The 27,681-nt window shown below is 49.1% G+C and overlaps 1 protein-coding gene across 27 annotated transcripts in view; it reads right to left on the bottom strand.

Annotated features, from left to right (window-relative positions):
- Window positions 1-425: 425 nt before the first annotated feature.
- Window positions 426-27,681, bottom strand: part of DYSF (dysferlin) — a 197,936-nt gene continuing 170,680 nt past the window's right edge. For 15 of the 27 annotated variants that reach the window (XM_016130579.2, XM_016130575.2, XM_016130584.2 and 12 more), the window contains 14 exons: window positions 22,715-22,843; window positions 22,258-22,413; window positions 20,586-20,677; window positions 18,095-18,265; window positions 17,260-17,402; window positions 14,863-15,002; window positions 13,583-13,671; window positions 13,229-13,324; window positions 12,668-12,809; window positions 8,638-8,737; window positions 7,166-7,344; window positions 5,369-5,478; window positions 3,818-3,965; window positions 657-695 (listed from right to left, as the gene is read on the bottom strand). In XM_016130579.2, the coding sequence (XP_015986065.2) occupies window positions 657-695; window positions 3,818-3,965; window positions 5,369-5,478; window positions 7,166-7,344; window positions 8,638-8,737; window positions 12,668-12,809; window positions 13,229-13,324; window positions 13,583-13,671; window positions 14,863-15,002; window positions 17,260-17,402; window positions 18,095-18,265; window positions 20,586-20,677; window positions 22,258-22,413; window positions 22,715-22,843 (1,734 nt within the window). Of the gene's footprint in view, window positions 696-3,817; window positions 3,966-5,368; window positions 5,479-7,165; window positions 7,345-8,637; window positions 8,738-12,667; window positions 12,810-13,228; window positions 13,325-13,582; window positions 13,672-14,862; window positions 15,006-17,259; window positions 17,403-18,094; window positions 18,266-20,585; window positions 20,678-22,257; window positions 22,414-22,714; window positions 22,844-27,681 lie in introns of all 27 variants that reach the window. The other 12 variants (XM_016130568.2, XM_016130569.2, XM_016130577.2 and 9 more) reach the window with 2 other exon arrangements.

Raw genomic sequence — 27,681 nt, 5'->3', positions numbered from 1 at the left:
GGACAAGGCCACAGCCAGGGGACCAGCAGCTCTCTCTGCCTAGAGAGTTTCTGGCCCAACCTATTCCTTGGGGCTCCATGTGTACAAAGTGAAACCTCTTCCCAGGTGTGGTCAAAGAAACTAAAAGGTACAGGTAACTACCACCTAAGCAAAGGGTACCTGGGAAAGGAAGAGGAGATGCTTGAGTGAGGATGGGGAGGGGAAGGTGGAAAGTCTTAAAGACACATTGGGTCTTTAGGCAGGCCAGACGCCAAGCCTCGAAGCCCACCCCAGGCCCAGCCAGTCTTGTCAAAGGATTCACGATTCACACAGAATGCTGAGCCAGAGATGACACACACCGCCGCTCCCACCCTGTCCACCCAGACACGTGCCCTACACAGTCACGCCCCATTCAGGTACTAGAGAGATACACACGTGAACACAGCTTTGTGGTTCCAACTGTTTTATACTGAAATATATATAGGCTGATCCAAAAGGGTTGGACTAGGGGAGAAAGAAATGATGAAAGCAGGTGATCCCAGGGCTCGATGTCAGCAACTCCTGGAGCACATGCCAGTCCATCTGTCTGCCCACCTTGAAGGATGGTCAGGCCTGGAGGTTAGAGGAGCTCAGCTGAGCTGGACAGAGGAAGCAGCCAGTCCTGGGCCAGACAGTCCTCAGCTGAAGGGCTTCACCAGCTTCATGGCAGCGTAGTTCTGGAGGGAGGGGGGAGGCAAGGACATGTGGTGATAACCCCCACGAGGGACACAGCAGGCAAAGAAGGCTCATCTACTCGACCGCCTGCCTGCACCTCACCCTCACTCAGGCCTACACCTCACTGAGCTCAGCGCACCCCCCCACCCCCCCGCACCCGTGTTCCTGACAGTCACGCAAGCCCAAACTCTCCTGAAATTCTGCCGGCACCCTCCCACCAGGGTGCCACAGCTGCCTGAATTGCTCTTCATTTTGCCCCATCAATCCAGGGCACACTCCCATGTTCTAACCAGGACTCCGATCACTAGGGCCTGCCCTGGCTTCTTCCAACAGATAGATGGCCTGAAGGCATGGCTGGGACGCTCCCCAACTCCCCTCCACCCCTCCGCCACATGGGAACCCAGGACTCATTGGCCACCAAACTCCTGTCCAGAAAGCAGGGAGCAGTGGGGTGGGGTTTACGGGGGTGACCAGCACCTCCGTAACACAGGCCAGCACCTTGGATGGGTCACCCCTGATTAGGCCCTGGCTGATGTAGGACTGAGAGGAATCTCCCCTCTCCATGCCTCCCCGCCAAAAAACCATGAAAGCACATACAACACAACGCAGGGCTCCTAATTGGGACAGTATGTTCCCCAGCGCCGGCCCGGGAAAGCCAGCTCTGGAAACAAAGCCTTCCCGCCAGATCGCCTCCTGCCTCCCCACGCTGGCCCTGCTCCCGGCTGGCTGCAGGGGAGCTGGGAGGAATCAGACAGGCTGCCCTACTTGTCCCACTCCCAGGGGAACTTCCAAGAGGGTGGGAGATTGGACCAACTAGAGGGGAGCAGCTCTCTACCAGGCCCTCTGTCCCCCAAAAGCCTACGAGTAAGTCAAGTGAAGACCTTGGGGCCCATCAGGTGATAAGGAGACTTAGCGGAGAGCGGTGGGATTTGCCCAGCTTGTAGCAAAGGCCTGCCGACAACACCAGTCTGCAGCCTCGGGCCCAGGCTGCCCCTTTAGCCCTGGACCCCTCACATAAGACCTGACCCCCACACGCCAGTACTGGGAGAGGGAAGGTGGAGTTGGTATTCTAAAGAGGGCCATTTCCAGAAGAATTCAAAGAAGGGTGATGCTGCTGTTGGGGACCCAGGAAACAGGGGAGGGCTCTGACCAGGGCTACTGGTCTAAGTGCTCCTCTGCTCCTGCCACAGGGCCTGGGGCTAAGGCTGCCCCAGGGACAAGAAAGGACCATGGGGCTGGAAGTGCCTGGAAAGCTTCCCACCCTCTCTCAGCCGGTCAGCGGGGCCTCCTTCCCCAGACCCCTGAACACCTAGCCTGCTGCCCAACTGCCTCACAGGGCAGGGCCCAGCTGGTCGGGATGGAAGCTAGACATAGGAAGGGCAATGGCGATGTCACTTTGGACCTGTCCCTGCCTTCCCTTTGCCTCTTCAGAAGGAAGCTGGCTTGGTGAGCCACCTCACTCCAGGGAAAGTGAAAGAGCTCCCCTACCCACAGCACTAGTCACAGCAGGTCAGAGCCGACCTAGCCCAGCCCTGTCCTCATGCAGATGGGAGGGCCTTGCCAAGGCCATACGCCAGCAGAGCCAGAGCCCAGCCGTCATTTCCGGACCCTAAGTACAGAGCTCCACCATGCACAACAGCGATCGTCTAACCTGAATGTGCCTCAGTGCAAATTCTTCTCAGCAGACCTAGGCCCAGCCCAGGACCCTGCATTTCTGACCTGCTCCCTGGTCCTGCTGCCACTGCTGCACCGAGGGGGAGCAGGGGTCTGCGCCAGCTCTGCCAAGCCTCCCCGGCCTGAGCCTCATGACTGATCGTCGTCATGTTTTCCCTCCCTCACTGGCTTCTGTGTATCTCCCGGAGGGTCAGTCTGCGGTGGCAAGAGCATCATCACCTTGCTCTCATCCCTACAACACACCTCCACCCCCTAAACACACACCACGGGCTGGATACACTCAAAATTACAGGAAAGGAGCTTGAGAGCCATCGGGCAAGGGAGACCTCACCTCTTCGACGTAGTATCCTGGCCCTGCTTGGTGGGGGGACACACAGAGGCACAGTTCTGGGCCTGACACCAGATCCCAGGCCACCCAGGACAGCTTACACTCCAGGGCACCACACTTGCATGTGCCCGGCCAGTATCTAACCCTGAGTTTGTAATTTTATCTTCCTTTGCTTCGAGAGGGTCCCTCAAATTGTACAAGATTCAGGTCCCCACAACCAGGCCCACCCCCAGACCACAGCCATATCTGCCCTGTCACTCGTAAGTCTTCTTGCTGAGCCTCAGAACATATTTTGGCAAGTGTTCCAGGCGATCACAGCCAGCTTAGGCTCCTTGGCTACAGCCAGACCCATTGGCCATCCTGGCCCTAGACACCCCTTTGTCACTTATGGCCCAGACAAAAACTGTCCCCTCTGCTGTTCCCCAAAGTTCCTGATGTTAGGGCCTAAAAGGGATGGCCTTGTGGTTTTAACTCTCTTCCCTGCAAGAGGTGCACTGTGCTGATACAATAAGTCCACACTTAACGTCATCAATAGGTTCTGCCACTTTAAGCAAAATGACAAAACAAAACCAATTTTCCCGGAAGCTAATTGACATAAATAAAAGTTAAGTTCTTAGGGCATCTCATCCCATTCTCACAGAGGGACCTTTTCCTCTGTTCTGCCACCCATGGCCTCCCTTTCCTTCCAGACCAAGCTCCACACCCTCCCTTAGGAAGTTTCTCCCACCCACCCTTGCCCAAGGGGGCTTGTCTTCTACCAACCCCTTGACTACACAGTCCGGGGGCTTGCTGGGGACAGCTGTGCCTCCCTGTGGAGGGCAAGAGCTCAATTTCCCTTATTGGCCCAAGAGCTCCCCAAGCGGAGGACTTCATCACCCCACCAGACTGGGGACTCCCCAGAGGAAGGGTCATGTCCCCCTCATCAGATCATGGGCTCCACAAGGACAGAGGCTACTTTTCTCCATCAGACTAGCGATCTTTGAGGACAAGGACAGACTCCCCACGAGACCAGACTCCCCATGAGACCAGACTCTCCATGAGAAAGTCAGGAGCTGTACCTCCCACATCAGACCAGGAGCTTCTCCAAGACAATGCCTGTGCCCCCGCCTCGGGCCCACTCACCGGGAAGGCATAGACGAAGATGCCCAAGAACAGCAGCAGGATGAAGAGAATGATGAAGAGGATGATGGCACACCGGAACCTCCGCCACAGGATGAACTTCATGGTCTTGTACGGGGAGGTAAACCAGAGGAAGGAGGTGTCAGGGCGCCTGGAAGTGAGATCCCAGAGGTCAGCAAGGCACCCCTACCATGGCTACTCTCTCCAAGTCCTGCTCCCAAGTTGCCCTGGCCCTCCTCAGTCAGCCCCTAGTCCCATCCCCAAACCTTAGCCCTTTGCACCTGCATGCCCTTCTCGTCCAAGCCTGTGCTACAGTGCGAGTGCCACCCGTGCTGCACTCCTCTTCTCAGTGCCACCAAGTCCTACACACCTTCAGGGGCCCAGTTCTCAGCCGCCCAGGACACCTTCCCTGCCACCCTCTCTCCTTCCCGACCCAGGACTTAATCACAGGCTAGGGATTTGGGAGCTGGGCAGAGCCTTGAGGAGCTGTCACATTAAGTGAGCTATGGCCCACTGAGCCCCAGATAAGCCAAGCCACCTGCCTAGATGCATATGGCTGGCCTATGCTATGGTCAGGGAAGGATGGCAAGAAGTGAACCCAGGAAGCTGAGTTTCTCTCACTCACAACCAAGAACCTCAAAACCTTCCCCTAGGTCAGCCTTGCAACTCAAAAAGCATGCAGGATTTTGTGTCTCAATAATGGCCAATTTAACTGCATGCTGCTGGGTCTCCTGGGCTTCTCTTGTCTTTCTACCCAGATCCCAACATCCTTGGGCAAGGATGCCTCTCCCTGCTCTGCCTGCTCTGCCTGCTCTGTGGCACTTGGGACAGCAGCTTGATAAAGTGAACCATCAGTGCCAAGTCTGATTTGAGGTGAGCAAATCACAGGGAAGGACCCAGCAAGCACAGCCTTGATATAGCACCCCTCCCCCTCAGACAACAGCGGTCTTTCAGCTCCTACTGACTGACTGCCTTGAGGGCTTCTACATCCACTGGAGCGGTCTGTATTCTTTGGAGTCTGTGAGGTAGGGAAGACAGGGACTTGTCCCCACCCCATTTCACAGATGGGAAAATTTTAAGGCTGGATGACCATTTTTGAAAGCTACAGTGACACCACAGGAGAGCCACAGAAGATGGCTTGGTCAGGGGGAAAACTTTGATGGGTCTCTGGAGACAATCAGACCAGGTGTGAGAATTCCAGCTTCACCACTTTCCTAGTGGAATGACCGTATTCAACTTTGCTGAGATTGTTTCCTCATATGTAAAATGAAGATGATGATAACAACTCGGTGGGGATGGTTCCGTAACACAGGTACATGACATATGTCAGTACACCTGGTACACAGCCAACAGTTACCCAACCTGCTTCTTGAACTAGCTGAGGAGCCCTGCTTTCCTTGGAATGACGTCTGCCACCTGCCCCTTAACACCGTGTGGCCCTCTCTGGGCTAATGTGGGCCTTGTGACCTCTGCATAACTACGCAGTGGGCCTCCTGCGCTGTGGCTACACCTCCCATAACCCTAGGCATCAGGGGTTGGAGGCTGGGCACTGACCTTGGGTCCTCCAGTTTGGGGTTCATGTTGGGCTCATCCCGGCCCTGGCCAGCAGGCCGCTCCTCACGCTCACTCTCTGTTACGATCTCCAACGTCATCTCCAGCTTTCCCTGCGGGGCAGAGGGGGCCTGGTCAGGGGAGCAAAGGCTCTGCCCCATGGCCTGGAGAGGAGCCAGACCAGGACAAATGTAAGAGCCACTTTACTTTTTAAATGATATTGGGTTGACCCGATTCCTGTAGAACATTTTGAATCTAAAGAAATACACAGGCACACTTCGCTTTACTGTGCGCTGCTTACTGCGCTTCACAGATGCTGCGTCTTTTACAAATTGAAGGTTAGACCCTCCACCAGCAAAAAGATTACGACTTGCTAAAGGTTCAGATGGTGGTTAGCATTTTTTAGCAATAAAGCATTTTTAATTAAGGTATGTACATTGTTTTTATAGACATAATGCTATTGCACACTTAATAGTCTACAGTATACTATAAATATAACTTTTATGTGCACTGGGAAACCAAGAGATTTTGTGTGGCTCACTTTATTGCGATATTCACTTTATTGCGGTGGTCTAAAACCGAACTTATATCTCCAAAGTGCCCGTATGAAGGAAAAAAAATATCAGCCAACCTTCTACTATGTGAAATAAGCACTGCTAATATTTCCGTGCATCAGAGCTGTTTTTCTCTGCATGTATATGAAATATCACACTGTGTATATGCATAGTTCTGCAGCTTACCTCTTTCACTTAAGAATATACTCTATTTCACTGCGTAATCATATATGCTTTAAAGTTTGCTTTTTAATGGCCTTAAGACATTCTATGGAATGGTTAATCATAATTTATTTTGTAAATTACTTATTTTGGTTCATTTAGGTTATTTCCAACTCTTTGATATTATGAATAATGCTGCAATGAACACCCCAGACATAATTTTTTTTATTATAGCTAGTTATTTCTTTAGGAGAGATTTTAGAAGTGGAATGACAGAGGCCAAGGGCATAAAGATTGTTAAATCTTTTGTTGTATATTACCAAATTGCTTCCCCACATGGTAAAAACATTAGCGCTTCCAGCAGTAGTAAATGAGGGGTCTATTTCTGCATCTTCACCAGCAATGAGCATTTCTAGTTTTTTAATTATAATTTAATAGGCAAAAAATGTTTTTACTTTAAAAAATATGCCCCTATCTAATTACTAGGAGAAATAAACCTTTTTAAGTGTTTAATGTTCATTTGTACTTCTTTTGTGTATTATCTGTGCATGCCTTGTGCTCTTTTGAAGTGTTAGGTATTTCTTGTTCATTTTTATAATTCCTTAAACAATAAGGATATTTTATTTCAAGGGCCACTTTAGGAGTTGGCTGGCTGCCTGCCATTTTGAAGCGAACTGTCAGAGATCCACTTCCTCTGCAGAAGAAGGACAGTTCACAGTCCCCTTTCATACCTCTGGGCAGGGACAGTGGTACCAGGACAGTCCCTCATAGGGTCCTGCTCAAATGAGAGGCACGACCCTCATCCTCCACAGGAGGCCCAGCCAGCGGGGAACCCAGCACACAGGCCAGTGTGAAGGCTGAGGAGCAGAGAACAGCCAGAGTTCAAGAGAGATAAGGACATCTTTCCATTTAAATAGGCTTCCCTGGAATGTGAGCCTCAAGGAGGGGAAGGCTGGCAGCTGGAAGGGAAAAGGGACGGTGCCTTGGAAAACAGAGAGGAGGGCAGGAGAGAGGGAGGATAACATGGAGGTGCCCAGTGAAGAGTGGCTCCCATGCCTCCGCCAGGCTGGAAGAAGCAACTCACCGCCAGCACCTTCTTCTCACCCTCCTCTGCCACACAGGGCCACCAGCCCTTCACCGTTTTCTGTTCAAAAAGGGACACAAACCACTCCGGATGGAAAGTGTCATCCAGCAGATCCAAGGAGCACTTCTCGGCTGTCTTGGCAGGCTTGGGCATGTGGTTAAGATCCAGCTGCAAGGAGCCTGCGACAGAATGGGGTTCTTTGGTGGAGGGTTTCTCAATCACAGGCAGCCAAGGCCTACCCTGGGGCTGGGCGGGTTCCAAAAAAAACTCAGTCACCTCCTCAGCCTCTATCCATGGGCTTGGTCACAGGTCAAATCCCTCAAACACCAGCTCCCGATCCATGGCCTCTTTATCCATTTGTACAGCTTCCCACCCACCTACTCACATGTCCATGTGCCCACTAATGTATCCTCACTGATCCGCCGTAACAGAACTTATCCCCCACTCCACTGTTCCCCTTACTGTGCTGGGATCCATTCATTCACCCACTGACTACATCTATCATCCATCAATTTTCATTTGTTTTTATTGTGGTAAAATCTGTATAACACAAAAAGCGTCATTTTAATTCCAAATTTATCACCCCCAAGAGAAACACCATACCCATTAGCAGTACTCCCCCTCTTCTCCCAGCCCTGGCAACCATGAGGACACTTTCTGTCCCTATAGATTGGCCAAGGGAATCACACATTATGTGTCCATTTGTGTCTGGCTTCTTTCACTTAGCATGTTTTCAAGGTTCATCCCTGTCGTAGCTTGCATCAGTATTTCATTTCTTTCTATGGCTGAATACTATCCCATTGTATGTATATACCACATTTTCCTGGGTTACTTTTATAGCTGTGATGGGACTGTTACAGTCCAGCCTGCTGGCGCCATACAAAGTCACCCTCCTTGCTGCGAGAGCACTGTCTCCACCACATCCTTCAGCCCAGCACTCCCTGCTCCCCGGCCCAGGGTTCCAGCACACTTCTACCCCAAAAGCATCCTGTCTGGGGTTTGGGGGATGGATCTGTGTTCATGTATCTGGTTATCACTTGGACACAAGGATGAAGAGTGACTCCAGGCCCTCGCTGGGCTCAGTCTGCATCTAGACTGAGGACTGCGGGGTGGGAGCATCCTGTCAAGCCTGAGGCCAGACAGCCAGTGACAGCCAGTGACAGCCAGCAGCATATGCTTGCACTGCCTTCGACTTCTGCTTACCTTTCTTCCTTACCTATCTGAGTGCTACCATCTGACACAGTGTTCAATGCCACCTCTGCTGACAGGCCCACCCTGCTGGCCACTCCAATTACTCTGGCACTACTCTGTCACAGACCTCACTCAGCATCAGGGACCAGTGACACTGAGCTCCCTGAGGGCAGAAAATAGGACCGCCTCTCCTGCTAGCCAGCCAAGAGTGGCACGCACACACAGCGGGGGTTGGGCAGCCCCCAGTGCGCAGAACGGTGCAGACTGGAAGCAGTGCTCACCCAGAAAGTCGTCAAAGGAGAACTTGTCGTTGTCCCAGATCTGGAATACCACTCGCGCTGGGATTTTGCTCTCAGTCTTGTCCAGCCTCCAGAAAGCATCCTGACCAGAGGAAGAGCAGAGGAAGAAGCAAGAAGGCAAGATTAGAGAGAGGCAGTGGTCCCTGACAGCCTGGAAGGCTGCCTGGAGGAAGAAGTGGAGTGAGACACCCCTTAGGGACTCGCCAGAGCCAGGCCCTGGTGGGAAGATTGATGAGGCTAATAATAATATTAATATCGTACTTCTTATAAGCCAGCCCTTTGCCACTATGAACTCATTTTATACTTCCGACAGCCTACAAGAGAGATGCTATCCTCAGCGCTGAGGAAACCAGAGCGAGTAACTTGTGAGTCACACTGCTGGGGACGCGGCAAGCCAGGGCTCACACTCAGGCAGCCAGGTCCCAGAGTCCTGCTCTCACCTCTACATCCCGATCTGCCCATGTGATCTTGGGGACAGGGTAGGCTGGCTTAGAACCTGAGGTTCTAAGCTGTCACCAGAAGGATCCCCTTGACACGCTGCTGTAAAGAGGAGACACTAGGGGGCAGCGACCCAAGATCCTCCCTGGGCATGCCAACTCAGCCACCCTTACCTCCAAGCGCTTGCCCTGGGGTAAATCAAAAGCCCCTGCTGCTATAAAGTTCGTCACGCTTCTGGTTCTCCCCGTCCCAACACCCTCAGACTAGCCATCCTGAAACAGTGTCATCGTGGGCCCCCTCCCACGGACGCCTCGTGGAGCAGCTGAGGGGTGGAGCCTGGGCTCACCAAGGCTTGGGTTGACCCTGGGTTTCGCCACACTCAACTCAAAGGACTGTCACTGGGGCATTCCTGCTCACTCCTGTTCTCTGTCCTCTCATTGTAGCTTGACCTAAGAGGGTAGCAAGGACAGGAAACATTCTGACCATCCTATAGATCATGGGTTCCAGGTCCTCAGTGCCAGGTCACAGCAGAGGCCTGGACCGAGTATTGGAGGGGCAGACTCCCTAGGGAGTCAGGAAGCACTGCTGACCACACAGGGTTTGTCTGGTCCTGGGTGCCCCGCATGCACAGCCTTGCTGCCCAGTCAGGGCCATGCCCACCAGGTGGCCACCCCACGTCACGCAGGCCCACAAAGCTCCCAAACCAAAGACCATGCCCCGAGAAGAATGGCCACCTTGCAAACACTTGGCCATGGCTTGGACTGCTGCCTGAGTTGGCGAAGGGACTCAGGTCCCCAGCTGGCCCCTCAGCCCCCAGCCCGTCTGGTGCCTCCCCCTTTTCCGGCTCCAGCCCTCCTGCAGGTGCCTCCCTCCTCTGGCGGGGCTTTTATGGCCAGCACCACAGGCCCGCCTGCACAGGCCGCCAGCAGCCTCCATTCCTCTGGCCGGCCTGCTTTATGGGCTCAATAATGAGCCAGAGGTTCAAACGGCCCCTGGTGGGAGCAGCTGGGCTGGGGCTCCAGCCTGGGGAATGGCCCCCCAGGTCCCAGGCGCTCATTATGCTCCTGGTCTGGGCCCTTTTACTAGCTGTTTATTTGCAGGGTGGGTGCCTGACGCGCAGGCAGGCCCCGGTGGGTGTGCTGGGCTCCAGGTGGGGAGCCGGCCAGGGCAACCAGCGGTGGTTCAAAGCAGCCGGATGAAAGGAGACCTTGTACTTTACGACAGTCTCGTCTGGTTAATGGGGTCCCTGGAGGGCTTGCCTGCCAGAGGCCCTGAACCCCTCGGCAGAGGGCTGGCTCTGCGGCAGGACCAAGGAGCCCAGAGGCTGTGCAGTGCCCCCAAACAAACCCACCCCCAGACAGTCCTTGAGCCCAGACAGGCTCATTGGTTCCCCACTGTGGGCTCGGCTCCCTTTGCCTCCCAGGGTCCCTTCTCTCACAGAGGAACCCACTGGCTCTGCCTGAGTCAAGCCAGTTCCTCCTTCACTCTCCCGGTTGAATTCAGAAGCCCCTGGACTCTGTTTCTCAACCTCCTCTTCTGACCTCCACTCCTCCCTCCAGCCACCCTCTCCAGGGACCTCACACCACAAAGAATTCCAGTTCCCTCAGCCCTCCTCCTGGGTGCCTCTTCTGGACTCCTGACTCCTCTTCCTCCTCTCCACCTCGCAGTCCCCATAAGCCTCTCATCTTTTCGAAGCTAGCCCAGGCCTATGAGTTATGCCCCCATGCAGCAACCCAGCTCTCTCCTTCCTCCTTGCTGGTGCCTATAATTCAGATATGAAACCCCATCCTTGCCAGAATGCGAGCACCTCAGATTCTCAACCAGCAACCCCAACTGGGCCCTCAGAACTTCCAGGTAACCCTTCTCTGTACCACCAGTTAGCTTGCTCTCTCTCCCTCTCGCATCCACACCTAGCCCCTTGTGGCGCTCGGGTGAGCACCTGAGTCGGTGTGCAGGATGCCTCAGCCCTTCCAGCCCCATTCCCGGCCCCCACTTCTTCCCTGCCCATAACAAAGAGAGGTGGTGTTGGTTTCATTTGGAGCCCTCTCCAACAAATGCAGCATTTGCTCTGTTGTGGAAATATCTTGTGATAGACAAACACACTGAGTAAAGGCACACAAGGGTAGACCTACAAAATGGTCTAGGCTTTCCTTGACTGCACAGAACACAAGGCCATGGCTAAACTGCGCTTTCTGGCAGGCACTATGCAGCAATCTTTGGGTAAAAAATTCATTTAACTTTGTTTAAACCATATTCTTTTGTCTGATGTTTTCAGAATGTTCCACAGAACATTCTGGTTTCTCTTAAGTGCAGAGGATCCTGCATGTGGAGTCAGGAGGAGGTCACGCAGAAAGGTCGTAATGAAGAGAATTAAGAAGACCTGGTCGGCTGATACACATTATATGTGACTTCCTTTCTTTAAGCCACTCTACCATTCAGGAAAGAAAGAGGAGTCCTAGAAGCTTTGTGGCTTGAAGTCTTGAGCAGCAGAACCAAAACACTAGAGAGGCATTTACTCTGTCGAACAGGAGAGCACCTCAAGACAGAATTGACTCTAGGTGGGACGTGGGTGGTCAGAAGCTCCAACAGAGCTGCCTCTGCCTCCCGTAGCCCGACCGTGAAGCCCTCACTGCCTGAAGCACCCTCTTCACTGTGCTTTGGGTCTGCTCCCTAAGGGCAGGTGTGGTGCCACCAGGAAGGAGGCCACCTGCCTCAGGATCTGCCGATTTCAGGAGTAAAGAGTGTATAACTCTGAAGAGACCTGCACAAGGAAATGCTGAGACACAAACAGCAGAGGTCCTTGAATCCACCTCTTCCTCCTGGGGATGCTGACCAGCTTTCCCAGGTGACTTCAACTTGGGGTAAGAGAAGGGAGGTAGAGAAAGGACAATGGCTTTGTGGGCAGGGTCACTCCTAGTGAATTTGGACAGTGACTACAGGCACCAGACACAAAAATGTGGGAAACCAGGTAACAGGAGGGACCTAGCTGAGCAACACCCAACCCAGTGGACAACCCAGTCCATACCGCAGGTAGGTCCTGTTGGGAGGCTCTCCCAACACAGTCTGCCCCACTGGCCTGTTGATGGCCTTACTGGGTTTCCCTAAAAATGTTCTTCCTGCCCTGACCCCTTGACCCTACTTGCTGCTTGGTTTGTCTAGAATTGGGAGAAAGGCAGTGGTTTTAGGAATTGGACTGGGCGACATATGGCGGTTGCAGCGCTGGGGTGGCGCGGCTGGGGAACGGCGGCCATGCTGTGACAGCAATGATGGTGGACGTGGAAGCGGTGCTGGGGATCGTGCCGGCGGCTTCGGTGGTGATGGAGCGATGGCAGAAGCTGTGGCGTGGCACGGCGGATGGGGGCAGTGGGGACGATGGTGGCATCGCCAGTGACGGGATGGTGGTGGTGACATTGGCAGCGATGGGGACAGTGGCGATGGCCGTTAGGCAATAATGGCAGTGCCTGTTCCAACAGTGGCGGGGCCGTGGCGAGGTGTAACCATGGCCTGGCAGTGCGATCAGGCTGACATCAGGAAGCCAGGAATTAGCAACTCTGGGGACGGGAACAAGACCCACCTTCTTGGAGATGGTGCAGACTTGCTCAGCGGGCAGGTAGTCGAAGGGGAAAACGAACCTCCAGTTAAAGTTGCCTTCGCCTCCCAGGGACCGGTAGTGCACGTCTGTCTTCTGCTTGTGTTCTTCAAAGCCAACCATCCAACTAGACAAACGCATTTTTAGAGAACATTTCTAATTAAGGTTTCCACCACAAAATGCATCCTCAACTTAGGCAAATGAGGACTTAAGAAGGTAAATGAACTCCGTAAATGTAAAGCAAAAATAATTCCCGAGAAATCTCCACGACGAGCCAAATGTGACACAAATTTTTAAACGTTCTAAATTTTCTCTTGAGGTACATCCTCAAACCTTGTAAATTCAACCCAAAGATCAATGTGGAAGAAGAAATCTAGTGAGGAACGACTCCCCAGAGGCAGAGACCATGCCCGTAAGACCCTCCTTCCTTCCTTGTCTTCCTCCTTCCCTTTACCAAAGCCCCTCTTCCCAATGGGGTACCACCACAGAGGGAAAAGAGCTGAATCAGTAGAGCTGGGGTAGGTGGGAAGGAGGGTAACTCCCTACCCTTTCACATAAATGTCGCTCATCTTTTCCCCTGTGATGCTGAGGTCATCCAGGATCACATCCTTGGTGTTCCAGATAACACAACGCAGGAAAAACCTGTGGAGAAGAACGGCTTAAATCACATGGATTTCAAAATCTGGGCGGTCCTTGACTGAGAAGCCACGAGGCCTGCCCACCCAAGAAGACTCCAATGCTTGCCTGACTGGTCACTTGGCCAGGCCCACACAAGAGCAGTACCCTGTGGTTCTAGTAGCCCAAAGCCTGGCCCAAGAACAGCTTCCTTGTCCCACCCAAGCTGGCTGGAGCCATCCTGCCACCCCATTCAGCCCAGAGCCTGTGGCTGAGGAAAGTCACCTTCTGGCTCTCCGTGGGGTGATGTTGAAGGGAGGTCCAGGTTGGCCCAGGGCCTTTGGAAACAGGTCGATCCACATCTGCAGCTTTCCCTGGGGAGACATGATCCTGTTCTCTCACTACCCTTTTCATTCGGGCAACATCTACCGACCACCTGCTCTGTGCTAGGTACTTGGTGCAAATAGCAGAGAAAACTCAGGCCCTGCCATAGAGAGGCTCACCATCCTGTAGGGGAGGTGCCCTAAACGGAACCACAGGGCCAGCTACAAAGGCGAGCCCACTGGCCCCCAGGCTGATGACTTGGGCTTGCGCCTGGGGGTCAAGGGTCAGAGTAGGCTTCTTAGAGATGGTGGGTATTTGAGCTGAGTCTTGGTGTGCCCAATGGAAAAGGGGAGAAGGGCATTTTAAGCCAACAGAATGGCACACACAAAGTCCTAGAGGGTCAGAGAGTATGCTTCTTCATAGAAGGGCACAGAGGACTTCCACAACAGGAAACCCGCCACCCCTCAGTCCCCTACCTCTCTACAAGCCAGGTGCTATTTCTGTCCTCATCTTACAGAAGAAGGAACAGGCATTGAAGTAAATTCCACAGGGTCACAGAACTAGGGAATGTAAGAGCTGACATTTCAACACCTGCTGTGCCCCTCTGGGAAGCCAATAGCCACACCACCAAGAGCTCAGTTCCAAACAGCTGAGATGGTGCCCTCTGCATGTCCCTAAAGGCACCTTCAAGGCTGCCTCGGCCCTTCTCTGTCTGTAATCTTTTCCCTCTTTCTCCTCCTCCAATACCTAGCCCCAAACTCACCTACCCTGAGCCTGCCAACCCTCTGCTCACCCTCCCTTTGCATGGGAGGACGCCCTTCACCTTCCTGTTAATTGCTCTGTCGCCCTGTCTAAACTCCCCACTGCAGCCCAGCATGGGGCCAGCCATCTGAGAGATGTCACTGACCGATGATAGGAAAGGGCACCCTGAGGCCAGACTGAAACAGCGAGGCTTTGGAATGACCCACAGGAAGCCAGAGGTCTGGCCTATGTGGGGAAGGAGAGGGCCGCTCAAGCTCATTCCCCAGGCCCTGAGGGCTACAAGTAACCAGTTGAGGCCAAGCCCAAGAGACCCCTGGAAGGCCAAGAGTAGTGACCAACTCAGACTATAGAGAAATACCATCAAGGATGGATTGGCCAAATCCTGTGATCCCTGCAGGTGCCTCTGGGATGTCCATGCCCTCCTTGAGTAAGGCTAGCTTGGGGTGGAGGATTCTGGGGCCTGAGGTTTGATGCCCTACCTGCTCAATATCCGGCTGCAGGGGGCTGTAAAGGGGCCGTGACTCCACGTGCTCAGGGACCAGGCCCTGCTGCTGAAGGATGTGCAAAGCCAGACGCTCCTCCACTGGGCCCAGGTGTGGGTTCGGGACTCTGCCAGCATCTGCTTCAGAGAGAAGACAAAAAAGCTGCTGGAGCTGAGAGAGCAAGAGATGGCAGGGCAACTTGGGAGCCTTGCAACGCCCCTAAACCCGCAGCCTCACCCCAGCCCGGATACACATCTTTTGGTCCTCATGTCCACTCTCTACAGGGGAAACTTCTCTGTTCACAGGCTCCAGGCTCAAAATTCAGATTCCTCATTGCAATCATTTTTACCAAGCGTCTTCTGTAAAGCTCTTCTTCCTCTTTTCCACCAGTTCAAATCCTGCCCACCTGCCAAAGCACACCACTTCCAAAAAGCCCCCCTGACTGCCCCCAGCTCTGAGCTTCAGCAACCTCTGCTCCCAGATCAGGCATCCAAGTGCTCTTAGTACTATTCTCAGGTTCATGCAAGCTGTTCTATTAGTAGCAATACCTAAAATAATAGCAATAACAGCAAACGCTTATAAAGCAAGAACCAGGCACTGTTCTTCATAAATATTAACAGGTTCATTCCTTATAATAACCCTAGAAGGTAAGTGCTATTCTCCCAACTTACAGATGACAGAAATGAAGCACAGAGTGGCCACCCAACTGGTCAGCAGGGCAGTCAAAACCACACACTCATTTGGGAAAGGCGCATGACTGGACATGAACACTCCCCTCCTCTATCGCGCTAACCAGGTACAGCTCCTACCTACCGAGGGTAAACCAAGGGCTGGTGTTGGATGGAGTGAGGACCTAGGAGTGGTTCTGACCCTGGCCAACCATCCAGCAGCATGAACTTGGAGCTCTCGTGGCAGAGACTTTGACGGGGTAGGAGGGCCTACATGTCTACACACACATACACACAAGTATACACACTCAGGTGTGCCCAGGTTCACAGTCTCATGTGCGTGTATGCACGCACGTGCACGCGCGCGCACGCACACACGTTCATCCATCAAACCAGTCCTGCGCACTTTAATAGGTGCCACTAAGGAAGCGGAAAGGCATCGCAGAAGGACCACTGCCAGGAATCTGGCTCTGTTCCTAACTTGCTGGGTGACTTTGGGCAGGTCGTTAACCACTTGTGGCTTCAACAGCCTCATCTGCAAAAACAGGCTGACATCACGCCTCACCAACTTCAGCTTTCCTACAAATTTATGACCATGAGCCCTGGTCCCTGTGGTAAAACTGCTCACAGACTAGCAGAAAGAAATGAGACCACCCCTAAAATAGACACATGTTCTACAGGAAGAGAATGGGGGGTGGAGTCAGGGCCTAATGGGGAGGAGCTGGCTCAGCCATGACCTGGGAGGGTCAGAAAAACAGAAAAAGAAGGAGAGGGTCTGGGATAGAGCAGCAGTCCCCAACCTTTTTGGCACCAGAGACAGGTGCTTCTATGAGAATCTAATGCCTGACGATCTGAAGTGGAGCTAAGATGGTGATGCTAGCGCTGGGGAGCGGCTGCAAATACAGATGAAACTTTGCTCACTCTCTCGCTGCTCACCTCTGGCTGTATGGCCCAGTTCCTAACAGGCCACAAACCAGTACTGGTCCATGGCCCGGGAGTTAGGAATCCCTGGGAAAGGGGAGTCAAAGCCATCATTTCCCTTTTATAACCTCGGCACCAGCTCTGACATCAAACGTCTCTGAAACCAGCAGAAGGTGAGGGGCCAGCTGGGCCTATAAACACTCTGCTCCTTGAGCTGCTCCAGGTGGGCAGGGTAGGCCTGTGGGCACTCAGACACATGGGGAGCATGTGGCGGGATTCTCAGGCGTGAGTGTTAGGCAGACCCATGGGCGAAGTGGGGGCTGCAGGGCTTCCTGCCTGCGCTTTGGATGCTTCAGGTGCAGGAGCTCTGAGTGGGAGCTCAGAAGGTATCATCAAGGACAGGCTGCAGCTCAAATAGAAAACTGTTTCTCAGAGGTGCGCTGTACCCCAAACTCTAATCAAAGCCCGACTGCCCAAAGCCAGAAGCAGACTGATCCTAACTATCACTCTGACCATGACTTCAGACTCACCCTTCATCTCGACTCGTGGGAACCCCAACCATAGACTGAGCTCTGACTTGGCCCCACCTTAACCTCTTATTTTTACAGTGGTATCATAGATAAGTACTGGTCCTCAGAGGACCAAGCACAAGGTTAGCAGACTGGTGTTGCCCTGGAGGATCCCAGACCATACTTGCTGCAGTGGGTTGTATCTACTTGGCCTCTGTGTGACAGGAGAGAGCCAGCGAGAAAGAAGGTGGTGGAGGGAGAGCCAACAGTGTTTTCAGGGTCTTGCGGCAGCTCACCTGTTTCTTCAATGGTGTATTCTTTATCCTGAAACACCACACGGTCTGTCCGGTACACAGGGGCCTTGACTCTGTGCTGCTGACAGAAGAGGTGGAGGAGCTGGGAGGGGCGGAGCTGGTCCCTCCACTGGTTCGGTCCAGAACTGAGGCCCAAACACAAGACAAAGATGAGACACCCCAGGACACTGATGCGGGCAGAGGAGCATGCAGTGACCTGTGTACCCCTAGGCAGAGCATCACCCACCCTTGACTTTTGCAGAGGGTGCCCATGTGGTTGTTCATCAGGACTGGGGATCCCCATTTTACAGATGGAGAAGCTGAGGCCCAGAGATAAATGGACTTGTTTAAATTCTTACACTCAGAATTGGAATTTAGATTTTTCCAATTTCTAGATTTAGAGAATCAGACCCAAATAAGATCCGACTTGATAAGGAAGTGGATGGAGGCTGTCCACAGATGAGCTCACCTGACATGAATCCCCTCAGGGTCCAGCTGGGGCCCGTGCCTCCCATTGTCTGTCTCCCCTCCTCTTTCCCTCCTTCCTTCTCTTTCCCTCTACAGGCCCTCGGTAGTGCCTTAAGGAAAACCAGATTATAAAGATGATAAAGAGTGAGATTCTTGGAGTCAGACAAACAGGTTCAAATATGAATCCCACCACTTACAACCCATGACATTTCTGGGCCTCCACTTCCTTATCTGTGGAGTCAGGACACACCCTGATTAGACTGAGTGAGAGAACACCTGCGAGGTGCTCAGCCCAGAGCCGGGACACAGTAAGTGCTCAGTATTCAGGGGGCGGGATCCTCAGAGAAGCAGCCAGTCCCCGTGCACCTACACACAGTAGGTCTGTGGGAGCCCACAGCGAGCCCCAAACTTGGACAACAGCCTGTTCTCCAGGTCGATGACCGTCTCCCCGATCTTTTCGTCCTTGGACAGGAGATCATAGTCATAGAGAGTGATCTTCAGATCCTTCTCCAGAGGCAGAGTGCAGGTTAACTCGAACATCCTGCAGGGATCGGGGCAGATGTCAGAACGATGCCTGTTCCCTGATGTGGTCAGACACACTGGAAGCTCAAGAGGATGGCAAAAGCAGAGGAGGAGCTTAAAAACCATCCATGGCCTCTTCCTTCCCTCACAGGAGCAGCCCTGCAGTCCACACGCCTTGGGTCTCCTGTAGCTCTTGTGTGTATGTTTAGTTTTTCCATGTAATCTGGGCTGGGCATACAGTGGCCACTTTATGGACCACAGAATGAATGAATGAATTGTAACAGACATTAAAACTGAAGTTTATACCAGGAGACAACAGATGTGAAACTCCAGAACGAGGTGCCAGAGCTCTGGAATTCAGCAGGGGGTGGCCTGGGACCCACTCTTAGGCCCCTTGGGGCTTCGCGCCTACTTCTGCAGTGGGATAGAGAGAGGGTTTGTGAAGAAATTTCTTTGGAGAGAGCTCCTGCTGTGCTCTGAGACCCCCTTACCCCTATGGGGGTCAAATGTGGAGGTGTTAGCCCTTCTCCCCTCATTTCCTTGCAGGTGAGAGATGCGAGACTAACATCCAACTCACACTCAAGGAAGTACAAACGGCTTGCGGCAGAAAGGAGGAGAGAAGGAGGAGCCACTTTTGCTCCCATCCTAGCTAGGCCACCACAAGGCCAGACTGGAGCAGCTCTGAGTCCTGCCCCATGGGACCCGGGACTCCAACGGGGGAGCCAGAGAAGGGGAGAGGAGAGACACTAGGCAGAGAGGCAGGGAGGAAAAGCCTTCCCTCCACGCACACATCCCCATGCTGTACACAGCTATGCCCGAAGTGGACCAGCCGGGAGAGGGGAATGACTGCCCTCCAGCCATCCGGGGTGTTCATAATTACACATCAGTGGGCATTCTGGTTACCAAGTTGGGACTGTGGGTTTATGACAAAGTGGATGGTCTAAATGTGAGCAGAAAAACTGCCCGCCTGCCTGCCGCAGTTTCCACTCAGGGAACGGAGAAGATAACCCCCACAAATAAATGTTTATGGGATACTGGCAGACAAAAACAAAGTTGTGTTTTGATTATACCCTTTTGGTTGTACTTGTTCGAAAGAAAAGGTTTCTGCTGTGACCTGAGGGAGGCTTGAGACCCCAGGCAGACCAGCTTGGCCATGATTTGGGGAAGATAGTAAACAAAGTGGGAGGTGTGTGTTTCTGCACTTGCTCCCCCACCTGGCCCTGGGTCCTGACCTCCACACTCCCATTGTGGAACAGATCCACCCTGCTGCCAAGTCACCGTGAGGCTGTGCCCCCACGCCAGCCACTAGAGCTCACTGAACAGAACTCCCGTCCGCCATCTTCCCTGCAGCCCTTCCCTCCCATTCCAGCTTGGTGGTGGCTCATCACTGGCCAAGACCATTTCACCTTTAAAAATGGCACTTCCCCAGGCTGATTGAGTCCTTGCCGCAGGGCTGAGTGACCACAACCAACTTGATAGATACAGGTTTATGAATTCAGTGTGTCACTCGACAGCATCAGAATGCCACCCACTTTCCCTACAAGGGCTAGAGAAATAGCCTCCAACCTCCCTCTGTAATTTTCCTTTCTTCAGCCTGATTAAGCTCGCATCCAAACAGCAGAAGTCAGGATGCCTGGGAGCTACTCGCAGCAGTGGGCACTGATCCTTCCTTTCCCTGCTCTGAGATTTCAGGAAGCTTTTTCCTATCTTAAATCCATGTCTTCCCTCTATCTATATCCACATCAGATGAGTGTGCAACCATAAAAGAATAATCACTAAATGCAATGTGGGGTCCTGGATTAGAGCCTAGAACCATAAAAGGACATCAATGGGAAAACCGGCAAAAACTAATGAAGTCTAGAGTTTAGTAAATAGTAATGCACCACTATCAATTATTTAGTTTTGACAAATATACCATGGTCTTTGATAAGATGTCAACAGTAAGGGAAATTGAGAGAAGGGTATATGGAACTGGTGCCATCTTTGTAACTTTTCTGTAAACCTAAAATTATCCCAAAAGAAAAGTTAATCTTAAAAAACGAGAGAGAATAATTAGTGAATGCGTGCTCTGGGTTTCCATTTAGATTTCTAATCTTTGAGGTGGTTGTTTACATGTTTAACTAGGAGCTTCTATCAGGACTACAACCTTTAGCACTCATAACGCGGAATTAGCTGAAGTTACGCCCCAACACCCTCCCCAGACATGCAAGATTTAGGGAACACAGCTTCGTTCCAGAAGCCAGGGGCTTCCCAGTGGCAGCTACATTTCCCCAACTGGGCTGTGGGTTATCCAGACTGGCACCTCCTCCACCCAAAGACCCAGGTTGCCCCCAACTTACTTTCCAAACACAGGCTCCAGGGTACAGGGAATGTAGTTATCCTGGTCACTCACCGATTTCTTCCCTATGGAGATCTTGATGTAAGGATCACACTGAAGGAGGAGACAGAAAGACCAAGAGAAATCACTTTCCAAACACATCTCTGAGGCATCTTCAGTCCTCTGCCTCCTGATGGGGTTAGGTGGCCAGCCATGAAGAAGCTGCCATCCCGTGTTCCTGCCAAGCCAGGGGGCCCCATCCTGCACACCGTACCACTTGGCCCTGACATGGGCTTCTAGTCACAGTGGAAAGTGGTACCTGAGTCCCCCATGCTCCCAATCCATCTCCTAGTCGGGAATAGGTAGGTGGAGGCCTGGCTGATAACCTCAGTAACATACTAGTTTGTATGACATATGTGACTGGGCCAGGCTGGGGCCCTCTCTGTGACCTCTGTTTCAGCAGATGGAAAGAAAGAGAAATGGCCAGACTGTCAGCCTAACCCAGCTCAGGCTGACCTTCCCTGGATGCCTCCTACGAGCAACAGCATCCCCTCAACTATCCTCCAGGAGCAGCTGGAGCTGGAGAGTGCTCAGGGTCAGTGTTGGCATCGAGAAGTCTTAAAGTGCATGAACTGAGCACTGGTCACTTGCCTTCTCCTACAAGGGCTTGAGACCACGTCTTGGAGGCTACCGGTGATGCCTGGGCTGGGGATGGCTCCCTTCTGCTCTACAACTCCCAGGAGGGCACCGGCAGCTATGATTTCTTACCTTGAAAAGCAGGGCTCCAGGAGCAGGACACCAGGCCTCTCCCCCCACTTTGAAGACACAAGTTAGGCCTATACCCATCTAAGGGGACGAGAGGACCCTGGCCTTGTACTTCTCAACTCCAATTGTTCCCACCCCTGCCTCTTCTCTTTTCTCTCCTGTCTCAACTTCAGGTTGCCCCTTGCCCCACCGCCTCCCCCTAACTCCAGATGCCTGTCCTCCTTCAAGTTTCTCTCTTTCACTCAGGTCAGGACTAGAGGGAGGCGATGAGGTCCTTGGGAGGGCCAAAAAACTCAGTAATCAAGATTAACAATATTTTAATGCAATATTTTAAAAAATTAAAATCAATGCCAACAGTCTATGAGGAACAAAATATCAAACATTTAAATAAAGCCAGGAGAAGTATTACTAATTTTTCTTTTTGCCTCCGGCTCCACCATGGGAAGGCGGGATTACTGATTCTGCCCCATTGCTCTTTCTCTCCTTCCCCCATGCCCCACACCGAAAGTCCTACAAAACCCAGACCCAGCCCACACCTTCAATGTCACCAACCTTATGCTTTATCCTTGTGCTAAATGTATGCTAAGCGGCCTTCTCGCATACCTTTGCCAAGGTTTTTGACCCCTCCTAAAATACTATTTTCTTCTTCCTCCCAGCCTATCAAAACTCCATCGGTCCTTAAGAATCCTACTTCTTCCAGGAAGGCTTCTTCATCACTCCAATGTCCTGTACTGACTTTAGCCTTTTCTGAGCATCTAGAGCTCTAGGCCCTTGGTAGAACTCCAGCCAGTCACTTCTCAGTTTTGCATGTTTGTCTGGTTTCCCTGGCTTACTGTGAACTTCTTAGGGTGGAGTTGTGTCCAGATTCTGCAGCCCATTTGTACCTCAGCCTGATATTCTGGGGGAGGTGAGAGTTCTAGGAACGTTACCTTCCCATTGGGGTCCTTGGGCTGCAAGCCAAATGCTCGGATGATGTAGATGCGGACCAGGCACTCTTGGGGCCCTGGGGCAGTCAGCTGATGGAACTGTCTTGGAGGTGCAGGGATGGAAGGGTCTTCTGGGAGGGGGTAAATTTTGAAGAGACCCTGAGAAGAAGAAGGAGTCAGCTTTCATTTTTACCACCATCATCACCAATACAATCACCACTATGACCATTATTCTCATTTCTGCCAGAGTCATCACCACTGAGATTTCCAGTGCTGCCCCATCACCACCATCAGATTCTGCATCAGCAGCATCGCCATCACCGTCACCACCTCCATGACCCACACGGTCATCAGCGTCATCACTATGGTCATTACAGATATTATTATAGTACTATTTACTTCCTGCTGCCACTCCGGTCTCAGGCCTCCCTGGGTTAAGGACATGTCCTTAAGGATTTACCTTAAATTCCCCAATGACAGATGGGTCCTCCATCTCCTCCTGAGTCTTGCCCCGGTAGAGCTTGAAGGTGTTACAAAAGTCAGACAGGCCCTCAAAGGCCTCCACGTTCTCCAGTTGTGTGTCATACACCTGCCACATGTGGGGAGGAGAGAGGAAGACAAGGGAAAGAGAGGAAGAAGAGGGACAGAAAAGGAAGAGGAAACATGACAGTGTCAGAGTGGAGGAAGGGAGAGAAGAGACAGAGAAGAAAAAGAGGAGAAAGGGCACGAGTAAATTAGAGGAAAATGGCAAAGAGGAGGGCAGGTGGGAGAGGTAGAGATAGGAGAGGGGCCCAGAAGGCAAAGAGGCAGGATCGGGAGAGAACAAAGGCAGAGATAAAAAGTATGCAAACAGTGGAGATTAAAGAGAGAGACAACAAGGGGGGAAAACCAGAAGGGAGTAAGAGAGAAAGACATTTACTCAGTGCTACTGGGGAATAAGGTTTTCTGGTTAATCCGGTACTGTAGGTATCGAGAGTCATCATATACATAGGTGCTGCATTTTTTTAAGGGAATAGGATCACAGTCAAACAAATAAATGAAAAGTTAACTGACTTCTTATTTGAAGAGTAAGACAGACTCTGGAAAATTCACAGGTTGGCATGTCAAGCAAAATTGCTCACTATCCAGGATGTCCGAATAACAGTGATATCAAACACTGAGCCAAGTATGTCTTTTGAGCACCAATTATAGTTTGCGAAGTCAATTTATTTATTTCATTCCTCTCAAACAGCCAATGACTTCTCTTTGTTAAAGCGCTGTTTTAGAACTGCTTAGGTTTAAATGAAGCAGTAGTTTTCTATAATAGATGATAAAATATACCTAATAAATTGTGATAGTCAACAACTTAGTACACATGCTAAATTGGTTATATCTGAAAATGACAGACAAGATACTTCAGGTAAGTTCCTTTCTCATATTGCGAAATACTATTTCTCATTTAGGTCTAGCTCAAGTTCTATCTCTTCCAAGAAAGAATTAATTATGCAAGCGATATAGTTTTATTGTTAAAAATTAGAAAATACAAGTGAATACGAATAAAATATTATTATTGCCTTATATTCTAACTCTCAAAAAATAACAACTAGTTATTTGGTTAACATTTGGTATGTATCATTTTGAATTTTTTCTTGCTCTATTTATGTAGTTGATTAACCTCAATCAAAGGACTAGTTCTTTGTTTTGTCAATTCTATTCTCTGTTCTAGTTCCTTGTTTCTGCTTTTATTTTTATTATTTTATTCTTTTTACTATTTTAATTTTTTTTATTCTAACTTCCTCAGCTGAATCTGTATTGACTTTGCCCCCTCTATTCTGATAAGAAAAGTACTTATTGCTATGAAATTGTCTCTGCTTACTACTGTCTTGGTATTGTCTCCATTTGTTTTTGCTGTATAATGTTTCATTTTCTTGGCATCCCATAATTATAGTTTTATTTTTATTATTTGCTCCAAGAGCTAGACGCTTCATTAGTTTTCATTTTTATTTTCAGTTAACATAAGTTTTTAAGGCTATAAACTTCCTCTGAACACTGCTTTAGCTATAACCAGGAAATTCGAATCTGTAGCACTTTATCATTATTTCCCAGGTCTGAAATTTGGAATTGTAGTCTCTCTTTCACCAAGAATTGCTTTATGAAAAAAAAAAAAAAAAAGCGAGTGGGGTTAAAAATTTTACAGATAGAAGAGAATTTTGAAGTTTTTGATCTTGTTATTAAGTTATAATTTTATGACGTTAGAATCAAAAAACATTGTCAGTGGTATTGCCACTTTTGGAAATTTATTAAGGTTTTTTTTCATGGCCTGTTACATGGTCAATTTTTGTAACTGTGCCATAGGTATAGCCCCTATGTTCAGGTTACAAGGTTCCATCAAGTTCGTAATTATGCTGGTTTTCTACATCCTCTCACTTTTTTGTGCACTTGGCCCTACATGAACTGAGAGAAGAGAGTTAAAGTTTCCTCTTACTTACCAGTATGTTTCAATTTCTTTTTTGTAGCTCCTGTAATTTCTGTTTTACAAATATTGATATTGTATTATTTATCACATAGATGCTCTTAAAATTGTCACCTCTTGGAATTGCACCATTTAACATCATTAAGTGCCATTCTTTGTCTCACTTAATTTTGGGGACCTAACACAGTCTCATCTAATACGAAGATTGCAACCTCTACTTTCTTTTCATTTGCATTTGCTAGGCACGTGTTTTCTCCATCTTTTATTTTCAGCCTTTACGAATATCTTTAGAGTTCGATTTTGCTTTGAGATCAGATTTAAATTTTATTAATAAGTGATTGACGTGACATGTATTGATATGACAGATACGTTTTATCTGCTTTTACATTTATATTTATTTATATTTATATATGTGTAAATGTAATATGTAATATGTTTATAGTTTTCTATTTTCATAGACTTTTTTAAAATCTTTGCCTACATGGTCTATTTCTGTGTGTGTGCTTGTGCGTGTGTGCATGTGCATGTGTGTGTGTGTGCATGTGTGTGCATTTAGTTTTCCTGACATCTAGGATGATCTGAGTTTATGTTCTGATATTATTATATACTAATAATACTCGTATTCCTCTATGCATTCAGGGACAGTATTTATAAATTCCTTACTATAGCAATGATAAATTAAATTTTATCTTTTTCCCTCTCCCTCTGAACACCCAATTTTAGACATTATCTTCCTTCATATTTACCTCTGTACTGTTTGCTTATAATTTGCTTAGACTCTTATTATTTGATTTGCCAATTTTAAATAATATCTGTCCACTCTATCCTATAATATGGCAATCAGTGTCCTTCCTTTGTATCCCATCATCTTTTCTCCTTCTACATGTAAATTTGGTCAGTTTTATCATTTCTACCTTTTCAGTGATTTATGGTATTTATATTCTGTTCTGTTACTCTAACCCTTCCTTTGTTTTCATTTTAGGTACAAAGTAAAATATGATTATAACCAGTCCTTTCATTGTGGTTTTCCCAGTTACCTCCTAGTTGTATAGAGTTCACTCCCTAGAAGTGCCTCAAGACAGGCTCATGGGAACCGTGTTACCTGTTCCTGAGTATGCATGCATGGGTGTCTGAAGCCTTGGTGCTTCAAAGGCAGCTTGGCTGAATATAATTCCTCGGTCACCTTGTCTTTCATTGATGATCAATAGATGGAACTCACTGTCTTCAAGTATTAGATGTCATTGTGGAGAAATTGAAGCCGCTTTGATTTATTTCCTATTTTAAATGGCTTGATATTGTTTGGAAGAAAAGAGGTATGACCAACCCAAAACATTCTTTATCTCTGAAGTCCAATAATATATATTAGGATGTGTCTCAGGATTGACCAATCTGAGTCACTTTTTCCTGACACACAGTGGACCTTGTTATACTACATATATTTAAGTATTCTTTCATTTCAGTGAAATTTTATTAAATACTAAGTATTTATTTGTTTTATTTCATGGATTTTTTCCTTTATTTGGTTGTCTTCCACAGAAACTCAAATTGTGCAAATGTCGAATCACCTTTCTCTGACTTTTATATTTGTAATTTTCTCTTTCTTTATTTTCATTCCATTTTACTTTCATCATTTCTGTCCTTTATGCTTCTTACTGTATTTTCCATTATGGCCATTATGCCCAGGGCTCCTTCCAATTTCATGTTTCCTTCTCTTTTTTCCTGAATCCTACCAGTTTGTATTTCATTTCCTCTACTCTCCTGATCCCTTGATTCATTTCTGTTTTGCATTCTAAAAAGTTTACAGCAAAATATTTCGTCTCATCTGCTCCTTGGCAAAATTTTACTAGTGGGTATATATCTTCTTCTTTTGATAAGTTATGATGAATATTTTCTCTTCTTTTTCTCAATGTATTTTTGAATTAATGCTATGATATTTCTTTTATTATTACTTGTCATTGAATGTGTCGAACTTTCCTAGGCCAATTATTTCCTTTGTTCCCACCACAGAGGCAGACAGCTTCCGCAAACATGGTCCGCCTGTGTGATTCTTGTGTAGCTTGACCTCCTCTGCTTCTCTGAACAAAACCAGGTCTAAAAGTCTTTTGTCACCAGCCTGAACTTGTTTTCAAAGTTTCTATACCCATTGTTGTGAAAAAGGGATGTAACTTTTATATTTTATGATGAAACTTCGATTTCAGGAACTATATTTTTAAACTATCAAGAATATTTTCAAGCACACACAAAAGTAAAGAGAATAGATAATAAGCCCCCATGTTCATAGAATTTACCTTAAATAATTATCAACATTCTTTTATTAGGAGGTATGGAATTTTCTGAGATCTGCTGGCACTATGACCTTTCATCATTTTCATGTATCTTCTCTTAATTTACTGCCGAGGGGCTCCTGCCCACTCTTGGTTGCCTTTGGACAATCCTTACATGTATTTTGGAGTCTGCGGGTTTTATTTGTTTCCAACTCTTGCTGAAAATGGAGTTTGTGGGTGTGAATGATTTCCAGAAGAAAAGGGGGAAAATGTTGACTTCTGCAGCCATGTTCATGCTGGAAGTCCCAATAAAATACTTTTTAAATTTCCAAGTGGTTGGCCCTTTTGTTTAAACTTTTGTTGTTAATTTCTCATTTTATTAAATTTAATGTCTTGTATGATTTCCACTTTTGGTAACTCATTACTAAACTAATACATGATCAAATTTTGTAAGTGTTCTCTGAGCATTAGGAAAAAAATGTATCCTCTATTTTTATTATTTTTTAGTCTCTATTTTAAAGATACTTTTAATTTAGCTTAAAAAACTCTTACTTGTTATTCATATCTTTTATTTTCTTATTTATTTCCTGCTTCATCTGTCTAGGAAAGAGGTACCTTAAAATCCCACTGTAACTTTAATTTGTCATCTCATGCTTTTATTTGTGTGAGGTATTAGTTTACATATTCCTACCATTTTTGCTTTAAATATTT

This window comes from Rousettus aegyptiacus, unplaced genomic scaffold, assembly GCF_014176215.1.
Source record: "Rousettus aegyptiacus isolate mRouAeg1 unplaced genomic scaffold, mRouAeg1.p scaffold_m13_p_7, whole genome shotgun sequence".
Classification (NCBI taxonomy): domain Eukaryota; kingdom Metazoa; phylum Chordata; class Mammalia; order Chiroptera; family Pteropodidae; genus Rousettus; species Rousettus aegyptiacus.
Note: the sequence above shows the minus strand (reverse complement) of the source record. Positions and strands in the feature narration are given on the sequence as shown.